Source organism: Bos mutus, chromosome 22 (assembly GCF_027580195.1).
Source record: "Bos mutus isolate GX-2022 chromosome 22, NWIPB_WYAK_1.1, whole genome shotgun sequence".
In the NCBI taxonomy this organism is placed as follows: Eukaryota; Metazoa; Chordata; class Mammalia; order Artiodactyla; family Bovidae; genus Bos; species Bos mutus.
In genome coordinates, this window is record NC_091638.1 from 66,087,707 (window position 1) to 66,113,033 (window position 25,327).

At 45.9% G+C, this 25,327-nt stretch overlaps 1 protein-coding gene across 7 annotated transcripts in view; it reads left to right on the forward strand.

Annotated features, from left to right (window-relative positions):
• Positions 1-21,625, forward strand: part of KMT5B (lysine methyltransferase 5B) — a 53,815-nt gene extending 32,190 nt beyond the window's left edge. For 6 of the 7 annotated variants that reach the window (XM_070359728.1, XM_070359723.1, XM_070359725.1 and 3 more), the window contains 7 exons: positions 2,145-2,310; positions 2,686-2,795; positions 4,245-4,411; positions 4,687-4,706; positions 4,788-4,924; positions 9,613-9,809; positions 17,293-21,625. In XM_070359728.1, the coding sequence (XP_070215829.1) occupies positions 2,145-2,310; positions 2,686-2,795; positions 4,245-4,411; positions 4,687-4,706; positions 4,788-4,924; positions 9,613-9,809; positions 17,293-18,770 (2,275 nt within the window). In that variant the 3' untranslated portion in view covers positions 18,771-21,625. The remainder of the gene's footprint in view (positions 1-2,144; positions 2,311-2,685; positions 2,796-4,244; positions 4,412-4,686; positions 4,707-4,787; positions 4,925-9,612; positions 9,810-17,292) is intronic. The other variant, XM_070359727.1, reaches the window with a different exon arrangement.
• Positions 21,626-25,327: the final 3,702 nt, after the last annotated feature.

Here is a 25,327-nt window from a genome sequence, read left to right on the forward strand (position 1 = left end):
TCTTAAGATTTTGAGGTGAATATAGTCCTGACTCTGATGTGTGCAGCCATGCAGTTACTTTATAGGTATCGCCATTGGTCAGTCCTACATTGAACATGTAACGATTGCTGTGGCCCCATCACTTAACATCATGTATTATTGCTCAGAGGGAACTTTTGCTTTTCTCTTTACTGTGCAGAATGTGAGTTTCTGTTTCCCATCATTTGGTATTGCCTGGAGTGGTGTGCCTCAGCTAACAGCTGCTGAGTGGTCTTATCTGTCCTTCCTGTGCACGTAACCCCATAGTGCAGGGTTGCAGCCGGAAGGGTTGAGTTTGGGTTTCTTAGTGAAACCCAGTGTTGACAAAATCACTTGTGATGGCCGCAATTCAAAAGTAGTTTAATACTGTAACTGTGTGGAAGTTTGAATACTATCACAGTTCTGCAGATCTGCATTTTAGTCATTCCCTGACATCATAGTCTGACAGTCTAGTTAAAGACATTCTGAATTGTCCAGAGGACTTGCACCCATCTGTCTGTGAGGGCTGGTGTGCTAACTGATTGAAATGGGAAATAAAATAGGGCACTGTTTCTTCATGTACTATCTCTAGAGCTCCTTTGGATCCTTCTGTTAGGAGTCGCGAGAGCTTCCTAACCCTGGAGTCTGGGGCTCGTGAGTTTCTAGAGGTGTCAGTGTGCTCACCCACCTGAAGGCCTCTGAAGATCCTGCCCAGTAAATTGTATTATACCTATTCTCTTCCTCGCATCTTTGCCCTTCCTTGTTCTGTAACATTCCTTGTCCTGTTGCTCGCCAGCTGACTCCCTCAGCCCTGGTCATCTCTTTGAATCAAGCCTTAGAATTTCTGCTAAGGTCCTCGGCTTAGAATTTCTCTCCTTTGCCTTCCTCCTCCTGGTTCCTTCCTGCCTCTAGCAATAGTCTGTTTTTTCTTTAGAAATCTAAATTCACCACTTTCTTCCTTGTCCATACCAGTGTCAACCCCAAACCATGCTTTAGTTATAACCTCCGCACTGTGAAGTGCTGCAGCAGTGTTGTTTGCACCACATGAATGTGTATTTGCACACTGATCCTTGCTTCTCTGTTTGATGCACGAATACGTCTTTCAGTCCCAGCAAAGTTTTCCGTAGAACAGTAGCCACGTCGTCTAGCTTGTATTTTTCACCATAGCACCTGTATGCACAGCACCTAAAAATAATCCTTGGTGAAATATTGTGGCTTAAAATCGTACTGAATCTTAATGTATTTTACTTGAAGAGCAGTCTGTAATTCCTTTTTTTTGTTGGCTGTTAATTTTTTAAAAAGCTTTAAAATAAACTACATTAACTTGAGAAGAAGTTTTGAAGTCAAGCTCCAAGAACTTTTAATCGTAGTGCACATTTCATTGAGAACATGGCTTTAAAATGAGTAAAACTTAAGTTTTACTTGGGCCAGGATTGTATCCTGTGTTTGACATGCCTGGCCATGTAGTGTTCTGAAGTCGTCATAGCTGATTTTACGAAGATGCCTTCTGAAATTTTACCCCAGCAGTTTTTCCTTCGTCACCACCACAACAGCACCACCCCTCAAGTTGTACTCTTGCGCGCTTTTTGTTCTTGGAATGCAGTTATCACAGACTCCTTTGACGTGGCTGGTAGAACATCCATCCAGGTGTGTTTCAGGGCCTGTCAGGAGACTTAGTTCGGGGTTCTTCTAACTGTACATGGAGGGTGTTTTTGTTTATGGCATAATTTTTCTTACTTCATCCTCCTCCTAAAGCTCAGTGCCCTGCACTCTTCTGGCTTGATTTTGCATGTTTTAAAAAATTCTTGTCCTTCCAACTCGGTTAGATGAACTCTATCCTAGATCTCTTGTTTTGTACCTCCCAAGTTGGGTGACAGTTAAAAGTCTGAATTAGCTTTCATTTGAATCACCTGGTCACCTCTTGGTTAATGAGATAACACTGAAATAAAAATACTAAAGTGCAGTTTGAGGAAGGGAAGTTGTATTTCTTGGTGATCAGTATTACTTTAGTACTCGTTATCCAGACTACTTACTGTTCTCTTGTTAGGTCTGGCTGTTATTTTTAGGTTACTTTTTTCTCAAGATCTTTTAACAGTGGCCCAGGGATGATGGAAGATAACTAAAGTTGTTGTTTTTATTTCTTTCAGATTTCGGCCTATTAAAGGAAGGCAGGAAGAACTCAAAGAAGTAATTGAACGTTTTAAGAAAGATGAGCACTTGGAGAAAGCCTTCAAATGTCTGACTTCAGGAGAATGGGCACGGCACTATTTTCTCAACAAGAACAAAATGCAGGAGAAATTATTCAAGGAACATGTGAGTTTATTGAAAAAATTAATGTTTCTCTGTTTGGATAAGATTAAAGGAAACTAAAATGTAAATTTTAGTGAACACTGACATTTTAAATCCAGTTTTCATAAAACTAATTAATATGAAGGTCTAATAATACCTTAATTTATGACTATCCATAGAGAAGACTTCGTTGTCTAGAAATGAAACTTTCTGTGAACTTTTAGAGTAACATAGCCAAGTCACCAAGTATACAAATACGTGAAATTTTGAAATAACAATATTTGTTACTTAATCTTAAATTTTTTCATTGATGGTGGTGGTTTGCTTTTATAATTCTGAGAGTCTAGCAAGATAAATAATTTAGTGTGAAGTAAGTATCAAAATTTTTTTCTGTTTTAGGTATTTATTTATTTGCGAATGTTTGCAACTGACAGTGGATTTGAAATATTGCCTTGTAATAGATACTCTTCAGAACAAAATGGAGCCAAAATAGTTGCAACGAAAGAGTGGTAACTATTATACTAGTGTAAACCCATAAAATAATCTTGTTTAAAGTTCTGTCTCAAATTACCATTCCTGTGCTAAGAAAGCGTGGGAAGGGCTAAAACTGGAGCTCGCCCTAAAGGAGCCAGTGCAGGGCCAGCGCCTCAACCCAGTGACTTGGGGTTGGGACGGTGGTGAAGTTGGAAGCCTGAGTTGAACCAGGTCCTACCTCTAAGCCAAGTGGTTTGTGTTTTCCTCTTAACAAGTCCGGATGCCTGCTCAGGGACTGCTGAAAGGTTAGGGGTTGTGGGGTTAGACGACCTAGCTTCCAGAATCAGTCTTTCACTGGCCTGTAAGAAAGGTCACATATGAAGTTCTAATGGTCCAAGGACTTTCATGTGTAAAAACTGATTAGCACATTGCCTGCTGAAAATACGTGTGTGTGCCAGCTCAAACACATGCAGTGAAGGTGACCCCAGGTAGGAGGGGTGAGAGCCATACAGGAAAGAGAGTATGTGGTTATATCTTTCTTCATTAGAAAGAAGAATGCCTATTCCCTGCCTTACCCCCAAGAAGAAACCTGTAGCCTCTCTCTTATATGACCCCCGACATTTTTTATAGCAAAAATGTTAGGGTCAGTTACCTGAAAATGGAATGTTAAAGAGCCTGACTCCTGGCCTCTTGGGAAAAATGTGTATGTACGTGAGTGAGCGTGTCTGTCTGCCATGGGATGGTACCCAGCCTGCTGCTGGGCTCTCGTGGCTCCCTGCCTGGCAGGTGGGTGTGAGGTTTGAGGTCTTGGGTTCTGACTGCACCATCTAGGACAGTGGCCCCAGTCATGCGTGGCTATTGGACTTCTGAAATGTGGCTGGTCTTAATGAGTTGAGAAGTGCTGCAGCTGTGATAAACATGTCAGATTTTATATTGCGTTTCTCACTCGTATTTCACACTGCTGACCTGCTGAAATAGCATTTGGGTTGTATTGGGTTAAAACATGCTGCTGAAAGTACTTTGACCAGTTCCACTTGCCTTTCTTCCCACAGCCTCTAGATTGGTGCGTGATGGGCTCGCGCTGCATTTGGCTGGTGGTGCTCCAGGGGGCGGCACCCCAGTTCTGGGTGCTCCTGACCCTTTGCTGCTGCTCATCTGTGTCCTTCTCCAGGGTCAGCAAGCTGAGCTCAGTGCAGCGGCTTTCTGAGTCCTCCCTGCCTGCAGAGCACAGGGGCTTCTGAGGTGTAGGTAGCACGGTGCCTGCAGGCCTTCCTGGTCTCCTGTAGGGATCAGGCAGCTGCGCGAGGCTGGGGGGCTTCCAGGGAAGAGGAGAGGTTATCTAGGTGTGGTCAGCGTGAGTCAGTTAAAACACGCACAGCTAGGTCTTCTCAATTCCTGGTATTTATTGGACAGGCTTATTTTATTAAAAGAAGCCTTATTATTTATAATTACTAGTAATTTTTACCATCACATATTTTAAATAGGAAACGAAATGACAAAATAGAATTACTGGTGGGTTGTATTGCCGAACTTTCAGAAATTGAGGAGAACATGCTGCTTAGACATGGAGAAAACGACTTCAGTGTCATGTATTCCACAAGGAAAAACTGTGCTCAGCTCTGGCTTGGTCCTGCTGCATTTATAAACCATGGTAAGCTCTGTTTCTGAGGTGTTAGCTCTAGTGTTGGGTAGCGCTGCTATAACTGAGAGTAACCTTAACTGTCTTCCTTTAAAAGAGGGTTGGAAATGGAAATTGTTTTTGCACAAACTTATGAAAATAAGTCTTCTTGTAGTTTAACTCGAGATCAAAAACTTCTATCAAAAGTTGGGAAAATTATGTGGAAAGCTTATTTCAGATTTCTATAATTGTTCGTGTTTCAGATCTTATCTACAGTTAATTGACTTTATCTTTTGGACATTTTTCAGATTGCAGACCTAACTGTAAGGTAAGCATAAAAAATACTTTATCTCAAGTATTTTGTCTTTGCTTCAGGTATGCGTTTCTTAATGAGTTCATTTTATTTCAGTTTGTGTCAACTGGTCGAGATACAGCATGTGTGAAGGCCCTAAGAGATATTGAACCTGGAGAAGAAATTTCTTGTTATTATGGAGATGGGTTTTTTGGAGAAAACAATGAGTTCTGCGAGTGTTACACTTGTGAAAGGTAAAGTATCGATTGATGCCTGATGATTGTGAGAATGAGTGTACGCCGTCTTCTCATCGTTTAGATGGCAGGGATAGTCTTCTGTGTCCCGTAGCATCACACCCAGGACAGCAGACAGGAGCAAAACCAAAGAAGACAGAACTATGTAGGGGCGCCAGTGCCTGGCCTTTTAATATGTTACAGTCGTTCCCAGCTGTTACCCTGTTGAGTGAGTCAGAATACAGATATGCTCAGGAGAGAGTGGGAGACGCACACACAGTTCCAGGGCGGGGTTGCTCCAAAGCGGCAGGTGAGAGTCGCCACTGATACTCATTTAAAGACCCCAGGCTGTGTCTTCTGGAAGTCCTGTGTTTTGATGTTCGTGCTCTTCGCGATTTCTGAGTCCTACTGCTTGATGAGGAACTTCCTTTTGTGACACATCAGGACGGCTCCTGTGGAAACCCCCCAAGTCTGACTGAGCGGGACTCCTTGTCCACACTGCTCATCTGGTGGCAACGTGTTTGTAGAGCTCGCAGAGGCAGCTTCACTGGCTTGTCTGGGTTGGCATAGCCACAGGGGGAGCACTCCTGGATTCGGTTTTGTTATTGTTTTAGTTTCTTAATTGAAATATAGTTGATTCTCAGTATCATGTTAGTTTCAGCTGTACAGCACAGGGATTCAGTTATACGTGTGTGTATACATATATACATTCTTCTTCAGTGAGCACACGTAGATCCACTGAACCCGTTTTACGTGCTGTGTGAGGTACCGGGTGCTTTACTCTCCTGGATTCAGTCCTCGGCCGTCCTGGGAGAGGATAGTAGAGTGGGACACTGCGGGTGCAGAGACCCACCTCACCCTGACTCAGAGCCTGCACTCTCGCCGCTTCATGTTTTTTGCACACGGGAGCAGATAGGGGGCGGTGCTGTTTCTCTCATTGTGGACACCCAGCTGCCAGCCTCCTGGCCTTGGGAAACATGCTGATTCCCCAGAGCTCGGCTTTCTCTCCTTTCTGGGCAGCCAGAGGTCTCTTGTGTCGTGAGAGCAGAGGCATGGAGCCGTGGCACAGCCCCAGCAGTTTCTCTCCCAGCTCCCAGGCCCTTGACTTGAAAGGATGGCAGGAAAGGAGGGGTTGGGAGTGTGGGGGGATACAATTTATCTTTTTATAAAATAAAAAAATGGTTCAGACATTGGTTGAATCGTAGACCAGTCCACAAAAAGACCCTTTAACCCACAAAGTCGTTTAATTACAGTCGAATAACGCTTTAAGCCACTGTGCAGAGACAGCATGGCATAGCCCGACCTGAGGCCTGACATCAGCGCCCTACGTTGGGATCCTGGGACTCTGCAGTTTACTAGCTGTGTGGTCTTGGGCAGCTTAGCTGCTTTGGTGCCTTAATTATACCATCTATGAAATGGAGATAACACTAGGGTATCACAGGGTTGCTGTGAGGATCACATTTATCTCACAAGAAGTACATAAAACACACAGTTAATATTCAGGTGTTAGGTGTAAAGGTATTTTGTGGTTTCTGGTCATTTTCCTATTAGAATGTAAGTTCCATGAAGGCAAAGATTTTTATCTTTTTCATTTATTGCTATGTTGCTAGCATCCAAAACAGTACCTCACATGTAGTAATGACTACGTGCTTGATAACTGTTTGGTGAATGAATGAATGGAGCAAATGATACGCTGAATATGTTTAGGAGTCTTCCTACAATGTAACTGCATACACAGGAGTCCACACCAGCCGTGAGACAGCTCTGCCACTGGTTCAGGACTGCACGTGCCATCATGTTCCTTGGGCAGCTTAGCTCTCCCTGAGACTGTTTCTTGCAGGTCAGGTGGGCTGATCGTGCCTACTCGACAGGGTTAGTACAAGGAATAAATAGAAACGTGCAAATCGCTTTTAAATGGAAAGGCTCATATGGAGCAGTAGGCACGGCTTTTATCAGACTATTGGAGAGTTTGATTTAAAGGTTGTCTGGGAATATTCTTGAAATCCTCAGGAACAAATTGTTTCTGCCTTTCCAGAAATTAGGTGAGAGAATGAGACCAGTCAAAGGAACTCGTTCAGTTACTCATCATCTAGTTACTGAATAGTTCTCATGTTAAACCTCGTCCAGGCAGGGTAAACGAGGCTAGCACAGTGCCAGCTGTGAGAGCAGTGCTGTGAAGGGACACGTGGTGTGCTGGCTGCTGAAGGGTAAAGACAGGGGCCTGGTGAAGATGGGAGAGTGCAGTGTTTACAAGGCCCTGACATCATGGGTGCAGTGTCCAAAAGATATTTGATGCATGCTTCTGGGCAGTAACCATCCTGACACAGTAGTAATACTTTTCATCAGTAAATAGTGCAAATGTAACTCTCGAGAATTTGAAGAATAAAATCTAGTGAGGGATTGAAGAATATGAAGTACCAAAGTATTTTAAAGTATGATAAGTATATGAAGGACTGAAGTATTTTAAAGTGTATGAGAGTATGTCTGATGGTGACCACATTTTGCAGTATACTAGGGCCACTTTGCTTTAATAGGTATTAAAAATTTCTGTGAAATAATTGTGTTCAAAACCTAATGATACTGGCTCAGATATGAACAAATAGATAAGAGGACATGAAGCGGAGCTCGGTGTGTATGAGATCTTAATACCATGTGTAGGGAAATGATGATTTCTTTAACAAAAGGTGGTGGTATAATTCATCATGGGTCTGGAAGAAAACCAAGCGTACCTCCCATCTCATATCATATACAAGATAAATTCCAAATAGATTAAAATCTTAAATTTAAAAATTAGGTAAAATGATTAGAAAAATTTTAGACTTATATGTCTAAACTTAGTAGTGGAATTTTCTGAAAGAAGTTAGTATAAGAAATGGTGAGTATGAACATTTTTGAATAGCCAAAAGCAAAAGTTAGATAAATGATAAACTGGAAGGGAGGAAAAAGCACACATACGGCCACGTTAATAACCCAGGGACACAAAGCTCCTAGAGCTCATAAAGAAAAGATAGACTCCACTGGAGAAAAGAGGGGTATGGAGGATGCCACACAGAAAATGATAGCTGTGAACGAGGTAAGTAAAACAATAGCGAGATACTCGTTTTCACCGTCAGATCGGTAACATTGACAAGTACACCCCGTGCTGCGGGTGAGGATATGGAGAGACCGGCCCTCACACAATGTCAGTAGGGCTGTAAAGTGCTTTAGCCTTTTGGGAACTTATTCTGGCAATATTTGTTCAAAATAATAGCACCCTCTTATCTGGCAGTCAGTTCCATATGGAAGAATCTGTCCTGTGGAAATAGCACACTGGCTAGTATGGATTTGGTTTCAAGAGCAGTGTAGCAGCAGTGTTCATGGTGGCAGGCAGACACCAAAACACTACAGGTTTCAGTCATCACATCTAGTGCTTGAGTAGATGGTGATATGTTTAGTCTGTGTAAAAGGTACAGCTTTCAAAACATGTTGCGTTCAGAAGTGCTTGTGCACAATAAAGCGATAAGAGAGCTGGGGTGGGAGGAAAGGAGGAGAGCTGCCTGCTGAGTGGAGTGTGTGGTGTTACCGATTTGGGGTTTCTTTTTGCTTAAGGAGAAACAGCAGTGGGTCTAGGTGTGCAGCTCGCGGCAGAGCAGCAGATGAGGTGCTGGCAGGTGGTTAACACAGGTGCCGGAGCTATGCACATGGAGACGGCTGGGAAGCTCGGGGAACTTCCGCTTTGGGGAGGCAGAGCCAGGGATGGTCTCACCTGTTGCAGCAAGTACATATCACTGTCATAAGTTAAAAAGAAGAAATCAAGGAAGCAGAGAAGCAGATGAATAGTCATTTTACTTTAAAAAATCAATTTCCAGATAATTCCACCCATGATCATTTGTTTTGTAAGTAAGTATGGCCCATCTTGGGCTTCTCTTCAGCTCAGCAGTTAAGAACCCACCTGCCTATGCAGGAGATGGTAGGTTTGATCCCTGGGCCAGGCAGATCCCCTGGAGAAGGAAATGACAACCCACTCCAGTATTCTTGCCTGAGAAATCACATGGACAGGAGCCTGGAGGGCTACAGTCCATGGGGTCACAAAAGTGTCGGACGTGGCTTAGCGACTAAACAACAATAGGAATAATCAAAGCAGGTTACACATCATCTTAGCTAGTGGTAAAAACAGGTCTTCTAATGTCTGTTATTTAGTAACATTTTGTTAATGATGTTCATCCAGTAACTTTAAAGGAGGAATTTTACAGTTTTCATTACTCCAGAAATGAGATTTTCACTAAGATAGCCTAGCCTTCCTAATACACAATTTCAGTTAGAATTTATTTGTATCTAACGTTATCTTCTAAGTAATGACTTAGTTTATGGAAATTCTCTAGTTTCTCTTTTAATTTCTGCATTCTCAATATTCAGCAATGGAGTGTTCAATTATGTAGAACAAAGCTAGGATATAATTAACGGGTGGGTTATTTTTACCTACACTTGAAATTCTGCAGGTCCAATACCTTCTCAAGTGATTGACAATAGTCATAACAAAGTGTTTTAAGTCTTTGGGGCATTAATTTTATCTCCATATTTATTTCGAGAGTCCTAGACTTGGCAGCTTGCAGTAATTAAACCTCATCCGTTCATCTCACCTGCTGATGTGATGTGGACAGGTGCTCTCAGCAACCAGGCTGACGGCAGTGAGTATGCTGTTTGTGTAACCTGTGCTGTTTCTTTTTCAGACGGGGAACTGGTGCTTTTAAATCCAGAGTGGGACTGCCTGCGCCTGCTCCTGTTATCAATAGCAAATACGGACTCAGAGAAACAGATAAACGTTTAAATAGGCTTAAAAAGTTAGGTGACAGCAGCAAAAACTCAGACAGTCAGTCTGTCAGCTCCAACACTGACGCAGACACCACTCAGGGAAGAAACGACGCAAGTAAGTAGGGGAGGTTCCATAAGCGTGTCTTTTTTTATTTTTTAAGTATTTTCACAGAGTTTGCTTTCTAAAGCATGCTTTAGTAGTTTTGATCTTTTGAACATTGAGAGCAGCCCTGGGATTCATGCACTTCACCAGCACTGCAAGGTTCTAGAAGTGATTCAAGCACAAAGCAGCCTGTATCATGCCTCCAGATTCCAGATGGTACTCAATTGTCTACTTTTCTTGAATATACTTGGTAACAGGACATTAAATTTCTTCGTCATGTGTTCCAGGGTCATCATATGTTTGACAGAAAGCTTTCACGGTGTGAGTTTCTCTGTAACGGTGTTGTTAGGTCTGCGAGAAGCCAGAGGACGGGGCAGCAGCACACAGGCGCTTGCGTGTTCTGCGCTGGCCAGTCTGCTAGCAGGGGTGGTGGACTTGGGGGCTCGTAGCTTCTGGCCTCAAGGCTTCCACCTTTTTACTGCCCACTTGCCGTTTTCAGAATGAACTGACCCAGTTCGCCAAGCCACCAGTCCCCAGACTCAGAGTTGTGGTAGAGCAGCAGTTTGAATGTCACTGTACTGTGATGAGTTGTCCTAGCCACTGCCGAAAGTGGGAAGAGAGATGGAAAGGAGAAAGGGACAAGCTTTAAGATCCCAGTGGCTTGTGGGGGCAAGACCTAATGGAAACTGGAAAAAGAGAATGAAGAATAAAGAGAAAAGAAAGAAGAAATCCCCAGTGAGCATAAGAAAACACGTCATGTTTGTGGAGCTTTGACATCCTGGAACCATTCTGATCGCTGCTGATCTTCATCTGGGTGACACCAGTTTGCTCTAGTGGCCACTAAAGCAGTAGGCTCTTCAGTCTTTCTTGTCTCTGATAGGAATAAAATTTTAAAGTTTTAACTTGATAGTCCCCAGAATATGCCTATTTTAGCACTATAAATGTCTGTACATACTTCTGAGCAGTAAGTACCCTCTGAGGTCTGACTATTTTAGACTCTCTTTCCTGTCTTCTGATGTTTTCAGCCCACCTCTGGGTGCTCTCCACTACAGAAAGTCCCAGAGAGAAGGGACGGTGTCTCCCATGATGGTGAACGTCACTGCCATGAGTTTCCGAATCAGCCTGCTGCTGGAGTCGGAGGCCAGGGCTGACCTCTGTAGAGTGGAAGGCAGTGCTGTTCCTCTTCAGTCTTTAACGTCCAAAGTGAAACAAAAAGAGCAGTTAGTTTGTCATTCACTGTTGACTGTTGGTTTTAATAATAAATGCAGCATAATCAACATTTTGTTTTCTGAGTCTGGTTCCTTGGTGAAACTGGAGACTTCTGAAGCCCCTTTTAATAAGTGTCTACATGATAACACTTAGGAGTGAGCCGCCATCCGCAAGTAGAGATGGCCCCGACACTGTCCACATGGCTCGTGACGTTGGTGGGGGTGTTTTGTGTTCTGATGCATTAACTCTATTACTGATGTACAGATACTGAACTCAGTACACCACTTAGTTTAAAAGATCAAAATGGAAAAAAAAAATTTTGGAAGGTGCTGAGTGTTCTATTATGTGACCATCTCAGGAATATTTGTTAATAAAGCAAGTATGTGTTCAAAGTCTGCTGTTGTTAAAGAGAGAGGTCAGGCCCTTCTGTCAGGGACTTCAGGCCTCAGCTCCAGAACCCAGCCAGCGCACAGTAACTGAGGAGCTGACTGCCACTTCCTAAAGGCTGGAGGGGGCAGGTGATCCTTTGAGCAGTGGTCTCAGCATTACAGACTAGAACTAGCACTTTACTGTGGCTGCTCATATTAGGGCGCTTCCTGTATTCAGATTACCTTTCTACAGAATGGCTGTCTTGAGTTAATCAAGGGTTGGTGTAAGTAACTGTGAGGGCCATGAGACAGTTACTGGACGTGGCCAGGGGCTCTGAAGGAGCTCGAGGCTTACTCCAGCCATCTCTGAGAACCTTGTTCACTAAGTATATTTGTAGCAATATTTCTAAGGCTCTTCCAAGTGTTCTTTTAGGCTGTATTTCTTTTGGTGTTTGTGTCTTGACCATGCTCCTCTACCTGTTGAAAGGATGACCTTTTGAGTCTGCAGTGGGTGCAAGGCCAGAGCTGTCCAGCCTTTCTCCTGGGCAGCATGGGCGAACCTCAAGTGTACAAATAGGAGGTACCCATCTTATCCTGCGGTTTGCTTAGAATTCAGCAGCTCACAGCTGGAGAGGAACTGCTTTCTTTGAACAACATACACGTTCTTCTTAAAGAAACATTTTTGCCTAGTTGGAAGAAAAATTCTTCCTTCCATGCAGCTCCTGTTGTGGAATCTTCTCAAGAACCACAAGTTGACTGTTTGCTTTAGCATCCAGAGAGGAGACAAGAGAGCCATGTTCACAGAATGAGTCCACAGACCTGAACTATACGCTCTTAATAGACGATTCAGGGTTTTTTGGTTCTTGTGCCTCAGTGGCTGGGCCACTCCCCACAGTGCTGCCTCAGGGTGTGAGTGCAAGTCCCAGAGGACTCCCCCCAGCGGAATCATCTCATTCAGCTTGACTAAGGAGCACCCATCCTGGAGATGGACTGGGCCACCACTTGTCTCTCTCTCCCGCCACAGACATCTCTAGTGAGTTTGAATGCTCTGTTCTGCTGAGCCTACAGGCTGCTTCCTAATGCTTTCCAATACCCTGTTCAGGCAGACATGCCCGTGGTGGTCCCATGAAGCGGAGCCTGCTTGTGGTGCCTGATAAATTCCTGGAACTCAAGTCCTTAGACCCCATGTTGTGAACATCTCGAGCTGTGTGTGGCCTCATGTTCCTTTGGTCCCACTGTGTGTATGTTTGAGGCTCTTCCAGGGCAGGCATGGATCCAGCCCAAACCTTTGGGGTGCTTTGGCATTTTTTCACTGTGCTTGTTTCTGGCTGTCATTCTTGAACCCCACGCAGAGCTGCCTGATGATTTTGAGGACATCCTGAAGTCACCACGATAGCCATACCGTGGGTCCTTTACCAGGAGCTGGCACTGGCCCCATAATGGCTCTGTGGTGTGCCTTAGAGGCCACGTGACTGTGGTCAACATCGAGCCACAAACCTCAGTTCAAATCCCATCTCTGCCGCTTACCAAATGGACACTCCTGACAGGCACGTGAGTCCACGTGCACCTGGTTTTCATTTGGGGTAATAGCTCTTACTTCAAAGAATGCTTATTAGGATTCAGGTCATACTAATTTGGCCATCTTGCACTGTACCTAGTATATACTAACAGCTAAGGGTGTGTGTCTCCACCTCAAATCACTGTCCAGGTTAATGCGGTTGGGGTTTGCCCCCACAAGGGAAGGGTACCACACAGTGTGTGAGTGCTGAAGCCAGGGGAGCACCACCCTGCCCGCCTCCGCTATATCGGGATCTTCAGTCTCTTGATAGACTTTTCTTAGTTCAGCGCCTCGCCTTCAGCCTGCTGTTGCTGGCACTCCCTGTGCAAGAGAGGGTAGCAGCACCTCTGTGGGACGGTGAAGAGCCCTGGGCACTTAGTCCCGTTGCTCACAGTTGTCTCACCAGCTGTGCTATTTCTGTCCTTTGACTTGAGCACACCTTTGAGCTGGGCTTTTGATAAGATAATGCTTTTCAAACAAAATGAGAATACACCGATAAATACATAAATAGGTAAGTGAACTCTACTGCAGTAAGATATAGCATCGCCTACAGTCTCTGTTGTGCTCTTTAGAACACAAACGTACTAAAGGGCTTTGTAAGTGGTTCACTGCAGTCAGCTAACAGCCTCCTGGAAGGAGGAGTGCAACGGGAAGAGCCCAGATTCAGAATCACCACACAAGTGAGGTTCATCCAGGGCTTAAAAGGAAGTGCCGAGTGTGGAGAACCTCAGCTGCCATGAGGAGTCATAGGAGGGTAACCTGTCAAGAAAGTCATGAAAGGCTTCCTGAGAGAGGTGTTTGCTGAGCTGAGTCTTGAAATGGGATGAGAAGTTGGCCAAGTGGACCGTACTCAGAGCAGAGGGAACATCCCAGATGAGGACGTGAAGAGCAGTGTAGGATTTGAGTCAATAGTCATCAAAGCTGGAATAGAAGGGATGTGACCGGAATTGAAAATTTTGGACTTTATTCTTAGGTCTTAGGTTATGGGAAGGTTTCAAGCCCAGAAGTGACTGAAAGTCCTAGGAAAATCACCCTGGGCTATGTGGTGGGGAGTGGAATGCTGGGGAAGCAGTAGGGGCAGGGACAGGTGGGAGCCGGCGCCAGAGTCACGGCAGGAGATGGTGGCATTGGGAATGGAGAGGGAGGTGGGTCCGGCAACAGTGCAGAAGTGGACTCTTGGAGATGTGGCGGCCGGCATCAGGGGTGATCTCCCCGTTGCTGCTCAGGCAGCTGACTGCCTGGTGCCGGCGGTGAACCAGATGGAGAACAGGAGGAGGAGCGTGAGGCTTGGTGGCGAGCTCCCTTTGGGCATGTTGGCTTTCGAGGGGCTTGGGAGACCACCTTAGAGGGAGACCAAGGTCCCGGGGCCATCTGGTGAGGTGAATCTCTAATTAAGGAGGGATTTGGGCTAGAGAACGCTGTATGGGGACTGCCAGCATGTCAGTGTGGACAGCCCGGACAGAGGGGCCACTTATCCCTGGGAGACTGAGTTTTGAAGGGGCTTAGGACACAGAGGCCTGCGGAGTGCAGGCCACAGGGCAGATGGAGGAAGACTGCCAGGGACAGAGAGACGGCCAGGGGACGGCTATCGTGAACAGCCAAGGAGAGGGGCCGCTCAGGAAGAAGAGTGGCTAGCAGTGTCTCCTGCAGAGAAACAGCAAAGGTCCCAACTGAAAAGTCTTCATGGGTTTTCATGGCAAGGAGGCTGTGAGAGAGATGGCCAGAGCTCGCTCTTGAGGGCAATAAACTGGATCCAAACTTCAGGGGGATTGCTGTCAAGGATACAAGAAGTATGTAATCATTGCAGAGGGGTGATTGCAGGTCTGAAACAAGAACCGTGAAGCTTGGTCATAGAATGGTGCTGGAAGAGCCATGGAGAGGTCACCCAGCAACCACATTGAGAAGGACGAACACCAGAACACTGGTGCATTTCCATCAATAAACACACCTCCACTCACCTTGTAGGAAGCCTTGTAAGCATAAAGAAATCCTTTAGCAAAAGGATTCCCTGGATATCCTTATACTTTAAAAATAATTTCTGGCAAGTTCTGGGTAATTCCAATTCATGATACGATGGTTCTCAAGTTGAGTGGCGCCAAACTTTACTGCTACTACTATTCCAAGAATAAGTTGCCTCACTGGTGGCAGCCTGCAGGGAGAAGTGTGTTCTTAGTTCAGTCAGGGGATATTGTTCCTGGGATTCTGCTGGTTTGGAGATCCCAAAGCCACTTATGAACCAGTTCCTTAGTACAGAGACTTCTGTTCTTGGTGGCCTGATACTTTTGGAATTCTGTTAGACATTCTTGCTCCTCTCTCAATAAAAATGACCTAATGGTAACCTAACTTGCTCAGCCATGCAGAAGGAACAGCAGTTGCCCTGGGTGACCCCCAGCATGGAATGAATGATAGTTTTGTTGGGAAGTGTACTGGGCTTAGCCGTAGTAAACTAGTTTTCATTCTCTGTTTTCTCCTAAGAGGTGGTGAGTATTAGTTTGGTCACCTCAACATCCCTAGTGAATGATTTAAAGAGGTATTTTGATGGGAAGAGGTCTTCAGGTGGGGGATGGGAAGCAGACGAAGTCATGGAGAAAAGGGCTCCTGTAAAACACTATAACAGATCCAATGTGTAAGTAGAGAGAAAAACAGAAGGCAGGGTAAGAGGTTCACCATGGAGGGAACTTAGCCTTGAGTCACATGTAAGCCTTTTGAGAAGCCCTTCAGCTGTCATATTAGTTTCCAGGTTTTGTCCCCACAGGGATTGTTATAGCCTTTTGGGATCCTTGTCCAGAAGAAGGAATTTGGGTTCCCCCCATCCCCAGAATGTGACTCCAGCTGTGCACTCTTCCTTCTCTCAGTCTAGTCGGCAGCGGGCAGTCACTGGAGGGATGGGGTGAACTAAACCCTGCAGCCTCAGAGTCTCTGCAGGTGCTCACAGCCCTGAAGAGAACAGTTTCAACAGTGCGATATTTGGGGTAAACAGCTACTGGGAGTGACAGTATGCGGTTCTTGTTCAGTTGCTAAGTTGTGTCCAACTCTTTGAGACCCCATGGGCTACAGCACACCAGGCTCCTCTGTCCTCCATGATTTGCTCATCTTCATGTCCATTGAGTCGATGATACTATCTAACCATCATCCTCTGTCATCCCCTTCTCCTTTTGCTTTCAATCTTTCCCAGCATCAGGGTCTTTTCCAGAGTCAGCTCTCTGCATCAGGTGGCCAAAGTATTAGAGCTTCAGCTTCAGCACCAGTCCTTCCAGTGAATGTTCCAGGTTGATTTCCTTGCTGTCCAAGGGACTCTCAAAGAGTCTTCTCCAACACCACAATTTGAAAGCATCAATCCTTCAGCATTCACTCTTTATAGTCCCAACTCTCAAATCGGTACATGACTACTGGAAAAACCATAGCTTGTCAGCAAAGTGATGTCTCTGCTTTTTAATATGCTGTCTAGGTTTGTCATAGCTTTCCTTCCAAGGAGCAAGAGTCTTTTAATTTCATGGCTGCAGCTGCTGTCCACAGTGCTTTTGGAGCCCAAGAAAAGAAAATCTGGCACTGTGTCCACTTTTTTCCTTTCTGTTTGCCGTGAAGTGATGGGACCGAATGCCATGTTCTTAGTTTTTTGAATGTTGAGTCTTAAGCCAGTGTTTACACGCTCCTGTTCACCCTCACAAGAGGCGCTATAGTTCCTCTTTCTGCTATTAGAGTGGTGTCATCTGTGTATCTGCGGTTGTTGGTATTTCTCCTGGCAGTCTTTTGATTCCACCCTGGGATTCATCCAGCCTGGCATTCTGTATATGGTTCTTAGGATCTCTTTCTCAGTTGAAGACATTGTGATGGAATTTGTCTCCTGGAGCCCTTTAGTTAGTGTTGCTGTTCTGGATTACTGGTCCAGTACTATGCTTTGAGTTAATGAATAATGGATTCTGGAAACATTTTAAATGATGAGTTTAAGAAGAATTTATGAACGAAAAAAATACTAGTTTTGCTTAGCTTTACTTCAAGTATTTTCTGCAGTAAAATATTAAACCAGGAAAAGAAATCCTCAGTTTGGACTAGTGTCCTGACAAGCTTAGAGTGAAATCTAGGTCCTTGCTGTGCTAAGAACTCTTTAACCCTGAGTTTACTTACCTGGAACGTGAATCGATGTTTCTTAAGTTAGAGGCAGAAATTAGAGGGATAATGTAAAGAAAAACTATAGGAATCTCTTGTGTGCAGACAGAAGCTTACTTGGGGCCTGTGTACCACCTGTGTGTGGAATTGAAACACTTCACAACTAATTGTCTGGGTCTTGGCATTGTTTTGTTGAACGTTACTGGGTTACCCAGACTGGTTTTCACCCTTATTTTTTCTTTTAACTTTACAGCTTCTAACCGAAAATCTTCAGTTGGTGTAAAAAAGAACAGCAAGAGCAGAACATTAACAAGGCAGTCTATGTCAAGAATTCCAGCTCCTCCCAACTCTACCTCATCTAAGCTAACTCCTATAAATAATTCCAGGGTACCAAAGAAACTGAAAAAACCTGCAAAGCCTTTACTATCAAAGATAAAATTAAGAAATCATTGCAAACGGCTGGAGCCGAAGAGTGCTTCTAGAAAACTCGAAATGGGAAACTTGGTACTGAAAGAGCCTAAAGTCGTTCTGTACAAAAATTTGCCCATTAAAAAAGAGAAGGAGCCAGAGGGACCAGTGGAGGCCACGGTGGCCAGTGGGTGCTTAACCAGACACGCTGCGAGAGAGCACAGACAGAACTCGGAGCGAGGCGCCCCTTCGCACGCGGAGGGCGCCCCCTGCACCTACACAACCAGGCGGTCCGTGAGGACGAGGATGACCTTGAAGGAGACCTCCGACATCAAGCTTGAACCAAATACGCTGGAGGGCTACAGAAGTGACTTGACAGAACCTTGCCCAGATGGCGGCGAGCAGCCCGCTCCCGGGGCGCCGGACGAAGAGCTGGCCCACGAAGCTGCACAGAAGGGGGAAGCCAGGTGTCCTAAGAGCGACAGCAGCACGTCCAAAAAGAAGTCACAGCCGGGTAAGCTGGTGCGGCAGCTGGCAAAGGCAGAGGAAGCCAGTCCCGTACACGAGTCCCCGGGCAGGGCCGGCGCGGGGCCAGAGGCGGCTGGGGCCCACCCCGACTCGGGCGAGCACAGCGGCGTGGAGGGCGTGCCCGGGGGCTACGCGGACTGGGCCCCTTCGCCCGTCAGTGCTTCCATGGTGACGTCAGAGAGCTTCAAAACAAAAGACGGCTTCCGAACTGCGAAAAGTAAAAAAAAGAGGCGGATCACGAGGTATGACGCACAGTTAATCCTGGAAAATAACTCTGGGATTCCCAAGTTGACTCTTCGCAGACGTCATGACAGCAGCAGCAAGGCAAATGACCAAGAGAGTGATGGGATGAATTCTTCAAAAATCAGCATCAAGTTGAGTAAAGACCATGAAAATGATAATAACCTCTATGTAGCAAAGCTTAACAATGGATTTAACTCAGGATCAGGCAGTAGTTCAACAAAATTAAAAATCCAGCTAAAGCGGGACGAGGAAAGTAGGGGGCCGTACGCCGAGGGGCTTCACGAAAACGGCGTGTGCTGTAGTGACCCCCTGTCCCTCCTGGAGTCGCGTATGGAAGTGGATGACTACAGTCAGTACGAGGAGGAGAGCACAGACGACTCCTCCTCCTCGGAGGGAGAGGACGAGGACGAGGAGTATGACGATGACTTTGAAGACGATTTTATCCCTCTGCCTCCGGCCAAGCGGTTGAGGCTCATAGTTGGGAAAGACTCTATAGATATTGACATTTCTTCCAGGAGGAGAGAAGATCAGTCTTTGAGGCTTAACGCATAATAAGCTCTTGGTCTTAACTTGACCCGGGATAACTACTTTAAAGAAATAAAAAATTCCAGTCAATTATTCCTCAACTGAAAACGTTTTAGTGGCAGCACTTCTATTGTCTCTTCACTTATCAGCATAATACTGTAGAAAGTGTACAGCGTACTGACTCTTCTTAAAAAAGTCTGATTTGTGCAAATTTTTATTGTACTTTTTAAATAGCCTTCTTATGTGCAATTCTAAGTTAGAGGTAAAGCCCTGTTGTAAAATAAAGGCTCAAGCAAAATTGTACAGTGATAGCAACTTTCCACACAGGACATTGAAACCAATAATGTGGCTACACAGTTTCTTTTTTTTTAACTTTAAAAGCATCAACTGGCTCTTTAATATATGACTAAACAATAATTTAAAACAAATCATAGCGGCAGCATATTAAGGTTTTCTAGTATATGCTAATATCACCAGCAATGATCTTTGGCTTTTTGATTTATTTGCTAGGTGTTTCCCCCTTGGAGTTTTGTCAGTTTCACACTGTTTGCTGGCCCAGGTGTACTGTTTGTGACCTTGGTTAAATAGCAGACCATTGGGTGGGAGTCAAATTGGTTTCTTTAAAAAAAAAAAGTACAGTTACATGCGTGACAGCTAATTTTCAGTGCATTACATGTACAAGGATAGCAGTGCGCAGGGTGAGTTTCGATGCAGCGTATTTATTGCTTGTCATGTAAATTAAGACCTTGTATTTAACACTTTTCAATCCTTTTAGATAAAATTGTTCTTTGCAAGAATGATTGGTGCTTATTTTTTCAAAAAATTTGCTGTGAACAATGTGACTACAACAAGCAACATTTATCTAATGAACTACAGCTCTCTTAATTTGGGTCTTCGAGTTTTCTGTTGCACTTGTAAAATGCTACAAGGAATATTAAAAAAAAACTATTCACTTTAACTTATAATAGTTTATGAAATAAAAACATGAGTCACAGCTTTTGTTCTGTGGTAACCTATAAAAATGTTCGTCTTTGAAATTCAGTGTAAAGAACTGAAAACAGTGTATATGTTGTAAATATTTGTGTTGTGAGAAATTTTTGTCATAAGAAATTAAAAGAACTTACCAGGAAGGTTTTTAAGTTTAGAAATATTCATGCCAATAAAATAGGAAATTATAAATATATAGTTTTAAGCACTGCATCAGTGGGAGTTCTTGGCTTATGTTAGTTTATGTTTGAAAATATCAAAGATTTTTTTTTTTTTACTATATTATCAGTTAAACAAAAAAGAGGAGTCAGATTTAATTTGTTTTTGAAGCACTTTGAAAAGAGAAATTAATTTTTAAGTAACTTAATGAGCAAATTTTTGATTACTACTTTATGTTCAATACCAACCTTCCATTTCTCTGAATTATTTTACAAATCATTGGACAAAGAATTTGAGAATATAAATCTGTAGCAGGTGTTTGATACCAGTGGGTCTCTATTTCTGGGAAATGTGTACATGTGCTTTCGGATATACAGTGTTCCTGAGTAAAATCAATTTAGGGAATTCGTGTAGTGTCTAGAAGAGTAGCCCATATCTTAAGATACTGAAAGGCCTCTGCAGGTAATGAGCAGTCCAATGGGAAAACCTCAATGCTTACTGTTAGGACTTCATGATTCCTGCCAGCTTCTGGGTTCTTGGGGACATAATTTAAGTTAAGTTCCTTAAAACTATTGCTGGTAGATTCCAAATAGAAACTGGTAATATTCGTAAAGGTTCTCTGAATTTAAAATGTTCCCCTCCTTCTGTCCTTGAAGGAATTACTTCCGTGGTCTCCTCTCGTCTCGTCCCTGTTTGTACGGTGCAGTTACACCCCTCAGGTATTAACGTGGGGTCAGGTGGCCCACCTCCTCGCCCACTCACACCCCCTTGGCTCACTCCATCTAGAATCTTCACCTCTCGAAGTCGGGCGGCCCTGCAGGTCTGTCCCCGAGCACTCAGAGCACTTTACAGACTCACCCAGCACTCCCGAGTCTCTGGGTGGCCGTGGGGGGTGGCAGGGGGGCTCACGCGCCAAGGTCACGCTTAGACCCTGCGTCCGGGAAGCACCGGAGCACAGCGGGTCACCTTGATTGGTGGGAACCCCACCTAGTTTGCAGTCTGGAAGAGGTTCAGAGACGACATCTTGAACCATTCTTTTGGAATACCAACGATAGCCACTTCAGGAATTTTCAGTCTTAAAGGAAAAAGTAACAATACTACATTTCCCACTTTTCTCCATTTTTTAAGCTTAACTTTAGTAACTTATTTATGACATTTAACTTTACTGAGGCCCCGTCTTTGGGGGCCAACCTTCCCGTGGGTCCGGAGCAGTGATGCCCGGCGGTCACTGCCTCGGGAGGTGGTATGCACAAGCGCTCGGCAGCCGTGGCCGACGCCTTCCAGGGAAACCTGACTTCCGTTTTTACAGTGAGGGGCCTCGGAGTTGGCCTGCCTGTGCTGTAGGACTCTGTGTGGAACGGCCAGGTCCACACAATGCCGACCACTTGGAAGAGGTTGCAATCAATAAAACTTCTAGCCTGAGCTTATGCAATGATTGGTAAAGATTGTGGCATTGTAAGAATTAGGAAACGATCGTAGAAATATATGTAAAGTATTCAATTTTCAATCATTTTTCAAATTACTGTTTTAAATTGTTTTGCTGAGTTGTAATACTTTTGAGATAAAATGTATTCCTTGTACTGAAAGAATGAAAAAAAAAAAGGACTTTTTCAGCATTTGAGGTAAGTTCTTTAACGTTTCATTAAAAAAACATTTTTTACAAATATTTTGTACATGCACTTGCAGTATTGAGGTTAATCATTTTAATAAATTCGGAAATTAAAACAGTTTGGCCGGTGTTCACTGTATCTGAGAAGATCAAAGTGGTGACTTTGTCCACAAGGTTTTCATTTGCAGTAGAATTTATAAAAATCACACTTTCTGAAACTTTTCAATGTCTCTGCATGTTGAGTTTTCCGAGCCCTGGTCTCCTGCTCTGGGGCCATTTGGTTCAGATCAGGGTGAGCATACGTTCCTCCCAGTAGGGAGACCACTTGTAAATTGCATACCTTCCCATTCCTGAACCTAAGAAAGTTAACTAATGGTTCCTGACTTCTTCCCACATTGAACTGGACAGAACTGGTGCATCCAGGACTGGTGTGGGTCCCTCTTTCTCTCCCAGTTACTGTAGCAAAACCTAGTTGAGAAAAGACTGACTTAGGAATCAGGAAACCTGAGTTTGCCCAACTCTGCAACATGTGGGTGACCCTGAGCAAGCTGTTCACCCCCAGACCGCCTCTTCGAAGCACCTGTAGGTCAGCGTGGACACCTGGTCCTGTTGCCAGTTAAGCTGCAGGGTGAGCCGCGTCCACTCTCAGGGCAGTCAGCGTGAGAGGCGCAACCAGGCTGGAAAGACTTCCTGAATAATTGAAATACCCACATGAACTTGGGTTCCCAGTGCAAAAAAAAGCTAAGAGGTGGCCTGGTACATCCACAGCCACTCTCAGAAGCTCGAGTCTGCTGTCTGCCCTGAAGCAAGTTGCTCCTTCTCCATAACCAGTGGGCCTGCCGCCCACAGTCCTCACGTGAGTTGTTTCTCCAGTGCCGACTGTGAATGTGCACCCATGGTGTTTGGAGTGAGGTGCAAGCCTGCCTCTGACCCCAGCTAAACCCCAGAACTGGGAAGTGTGTCCCCTCTTGCAAGGGAGGACGAAAAGATCTCCAGCCTCCTCCCCCGATGTCAGAGCTTGGGCATCGCTTGTGTTTGCTAGTGACGGGCCCAGAGGGAGAGTGGGTTTTGACTCTTCCGGAAGGGGCAGGCTACATGGGCAGAATTGGGAAGGGGGTGCAGTCTCCTGCTCGAGCTCCCTCCACCTGCCTTCTTGCATGTTGCCCCTTGCACTCTCCCAGGGTGTTAAGCTTTTGTTCTTGGAAGCAGTTGGAAAGCTGTTATCCTGGAAGACAGTAAAAAGCCTACAGCCTCATCAAAATAACTTTGGTAAAGTTTTTATTTTACCAGACCCTGTTTTCTCCTTGTCATATTTGTGAGTTTTCCTGCTCAGTTGCAGTGGACAGTGGCTTCTGTCTTTTGGGGGTCACCTACCCTGTCCTGCTAAGGGGAAGCAGAGTACTGCTGGGTCTGCTCAGGCGTGCAGGAGGGCTGCCCTGGTCTGAGCCCCTGAGCAGGCTCCGACCAGAATGGCAGGTGCAGTCTCTCTGTGGTTCTCATGACCTGCAGGAGCCCTGTCTGGGGAGGCCCTTGCAGGAGGAGCCAGGCAGGTTGAGGAGAGAGCAGGCGAAGAGGACGTTTGAAGGTAGAAATGATGAAGATAGGAAGGCGGTGCAAACAAGCAGGTCTGACCATGGAGACAAAACTTCCACAGGGTGGGGCTGGCGGTGGGGCGTGATTTCCTCAGAGCCAGTGAGGAGGGGTCGTCTTAGGATTACAGGTCTGTCTTGGCAACAAGAGGAAAAGAGATGGTACATGTAACGGGGAGCCAGTTCCAGCACTAGGTTTCTATTCGGTCTGAAGTCGGAGGTGAGGTCTGATTCATTGGAAGGACTGATGCTGAAGCTGAAACTCCAATACTTTGGCCACCTGAGGCGAAGAGCTGACTCATTTGAAAAGACCCTGATGCTGGGAAAGATTCAAGGCAGGAGGAGAAGGGGACAAGAGAGAATGAGATGGTTGGATGGCATCAGTGACTCTATGGACATGAGTTTGAGCAAGCTCCAGCACTTGGTGATGGACAGGGAAGCCTGGCGTGCTGTAGTCCATGGGGTCACAAAGAGTTGGAGACAACTGAGCTACTGAACTGAACTGAGGAGGTGAGGTCGGACCTCCTGGTAACTCAGCTGGTAAAGAATTTGCCTGCAATGCAGAAGACCTGGGTTGGGAAGATCACCCTGGAGGAGGACATAGCTACCCACTCCAGTATTCCTGCTTGGAGAATCCCCATGGACAGAGGATCCTGGCAGGCTACAGTTCATGGGGTCTCCAAGAGTCAGATCCGACTGAGTATTAAGCACAGCACAGCACAGGAGGTGAGGTCATCTGATTGGGAGGAGATGAGGGGCCCAAAGCTTCAGGAGCATGGAGAAGATTTGAAATCAAGAAAAGGGAAGGGAGCTGACTGCAGAAACCCACTGTGAAGCATCACAGAAGTCTAGGTACCAGTCAGGGTTGTAGGAACGCATGGGAGCGAAGACTGGTGGCGGCACTTCTCAGCACAGGGAGGAGGCTCTCAGCCAGGTGGGGGACCTCAGAAGGCAGCAGGGCTGGAGGCTTTAGGGGGGCGGGAAAGGGCTTGAATGAAGATGGCTGGCATGCACTCGGGTTAGGGAAGAAGAGTCTGCAGCAAGAGTGGGCCCCTGGCCAGGGAAAGTAGAGTTGCCCAAGGCCTGGAGGTACTCCTGCAGTCAATAGCTCAGCAGTAGCTGGACAAGCACCTGAGGTTGGAAGGCAGGCTCTCAAGGCTAGAAGAGTTGCATTTTCAATGGGGTTTGGGGAAGAGTGTCATGGTCCTGAGTCGCCAGGACATTGAACAGAACCAAGGGAGCCAGGATGGCAGCAGATGGCCTCGTCTGTGAGCCCTGGGAAGCAAGCAAGCACTCCCAAAGCCAGAGAGAGCTGAGCCTGGGGGGGGACAAACACGGGTAGGGGGCACTGTGTTCAGGTAGGGGCGTCTCATGGACTCTCCCTGCCCACCTCCAGAGCTGGGATAGTACATGCTCAGTAACTGCAGTTCAGAGAAAGGCTGAATCAGTCTGCCCAAGGCCACGTGGCTGGTGGCAAGTGGCCGCTGTGGCCCCAGAACACCACTCCAGGTGGAGTCCAGCCAGGACCGCGCTGACGGGTGAGGCTCACAGAGCCAAGGGTCACTCCAGCCTGAGTCTGGAGGCCCCACCTTCCCCGGGTTAATTCTGCAAGCGTCCGTCTCCTAAGAATTCCCCTGTCTGCTGACAAATAGCGATCACTGCTTTTTACCCTCATTTCCATGCGGTTCCATGGGGCCGGGAGCACTTTGTCCAAAGGTTATCGTGCAGATATGTGGGGTGACCGCCCACTTTGCCCAGAGTGGGTGAGGCCCCCACCCGTGTTTGCTGGGCCCCAAGGGGTGCAGGTTTGTCTGTATGTGAAAATGTGAATCAAACACGCCTCTAGACAGCGGAAGAAAAAGTCCAGGGTTTCCTACAGCCTGGTGAGCCTGTGATTGCAGTGGTGACAGTGACCTCACACAAATGTCCAGGTGGGGAGGAGGGACCAGAGCCGACCAGGTGGTTTCTGTGTTATTCCCCGAAACACACCTGCGTTACCCTCCGGGCAGCTGGCCTCTGATGGGACAGACTTCGGACGCTGTGATGACAGGCCCGGGCGGCTGGGCTCCATTCTAGGACAGAAAGCTGATTTCTGCATCTGAAGCCCCCTGGGGAGGCGGGTTCGCCTGGGCTCGGCCCCCAGCCTGGGGAGATCGGGCTCTGTGGTTCCTCCTGGCCCTCCCTGGGGCTGTGGGCTGGACGTGGCCGCTGGCAGAGGTCCCCGGGCTCGAGCCCAAGGC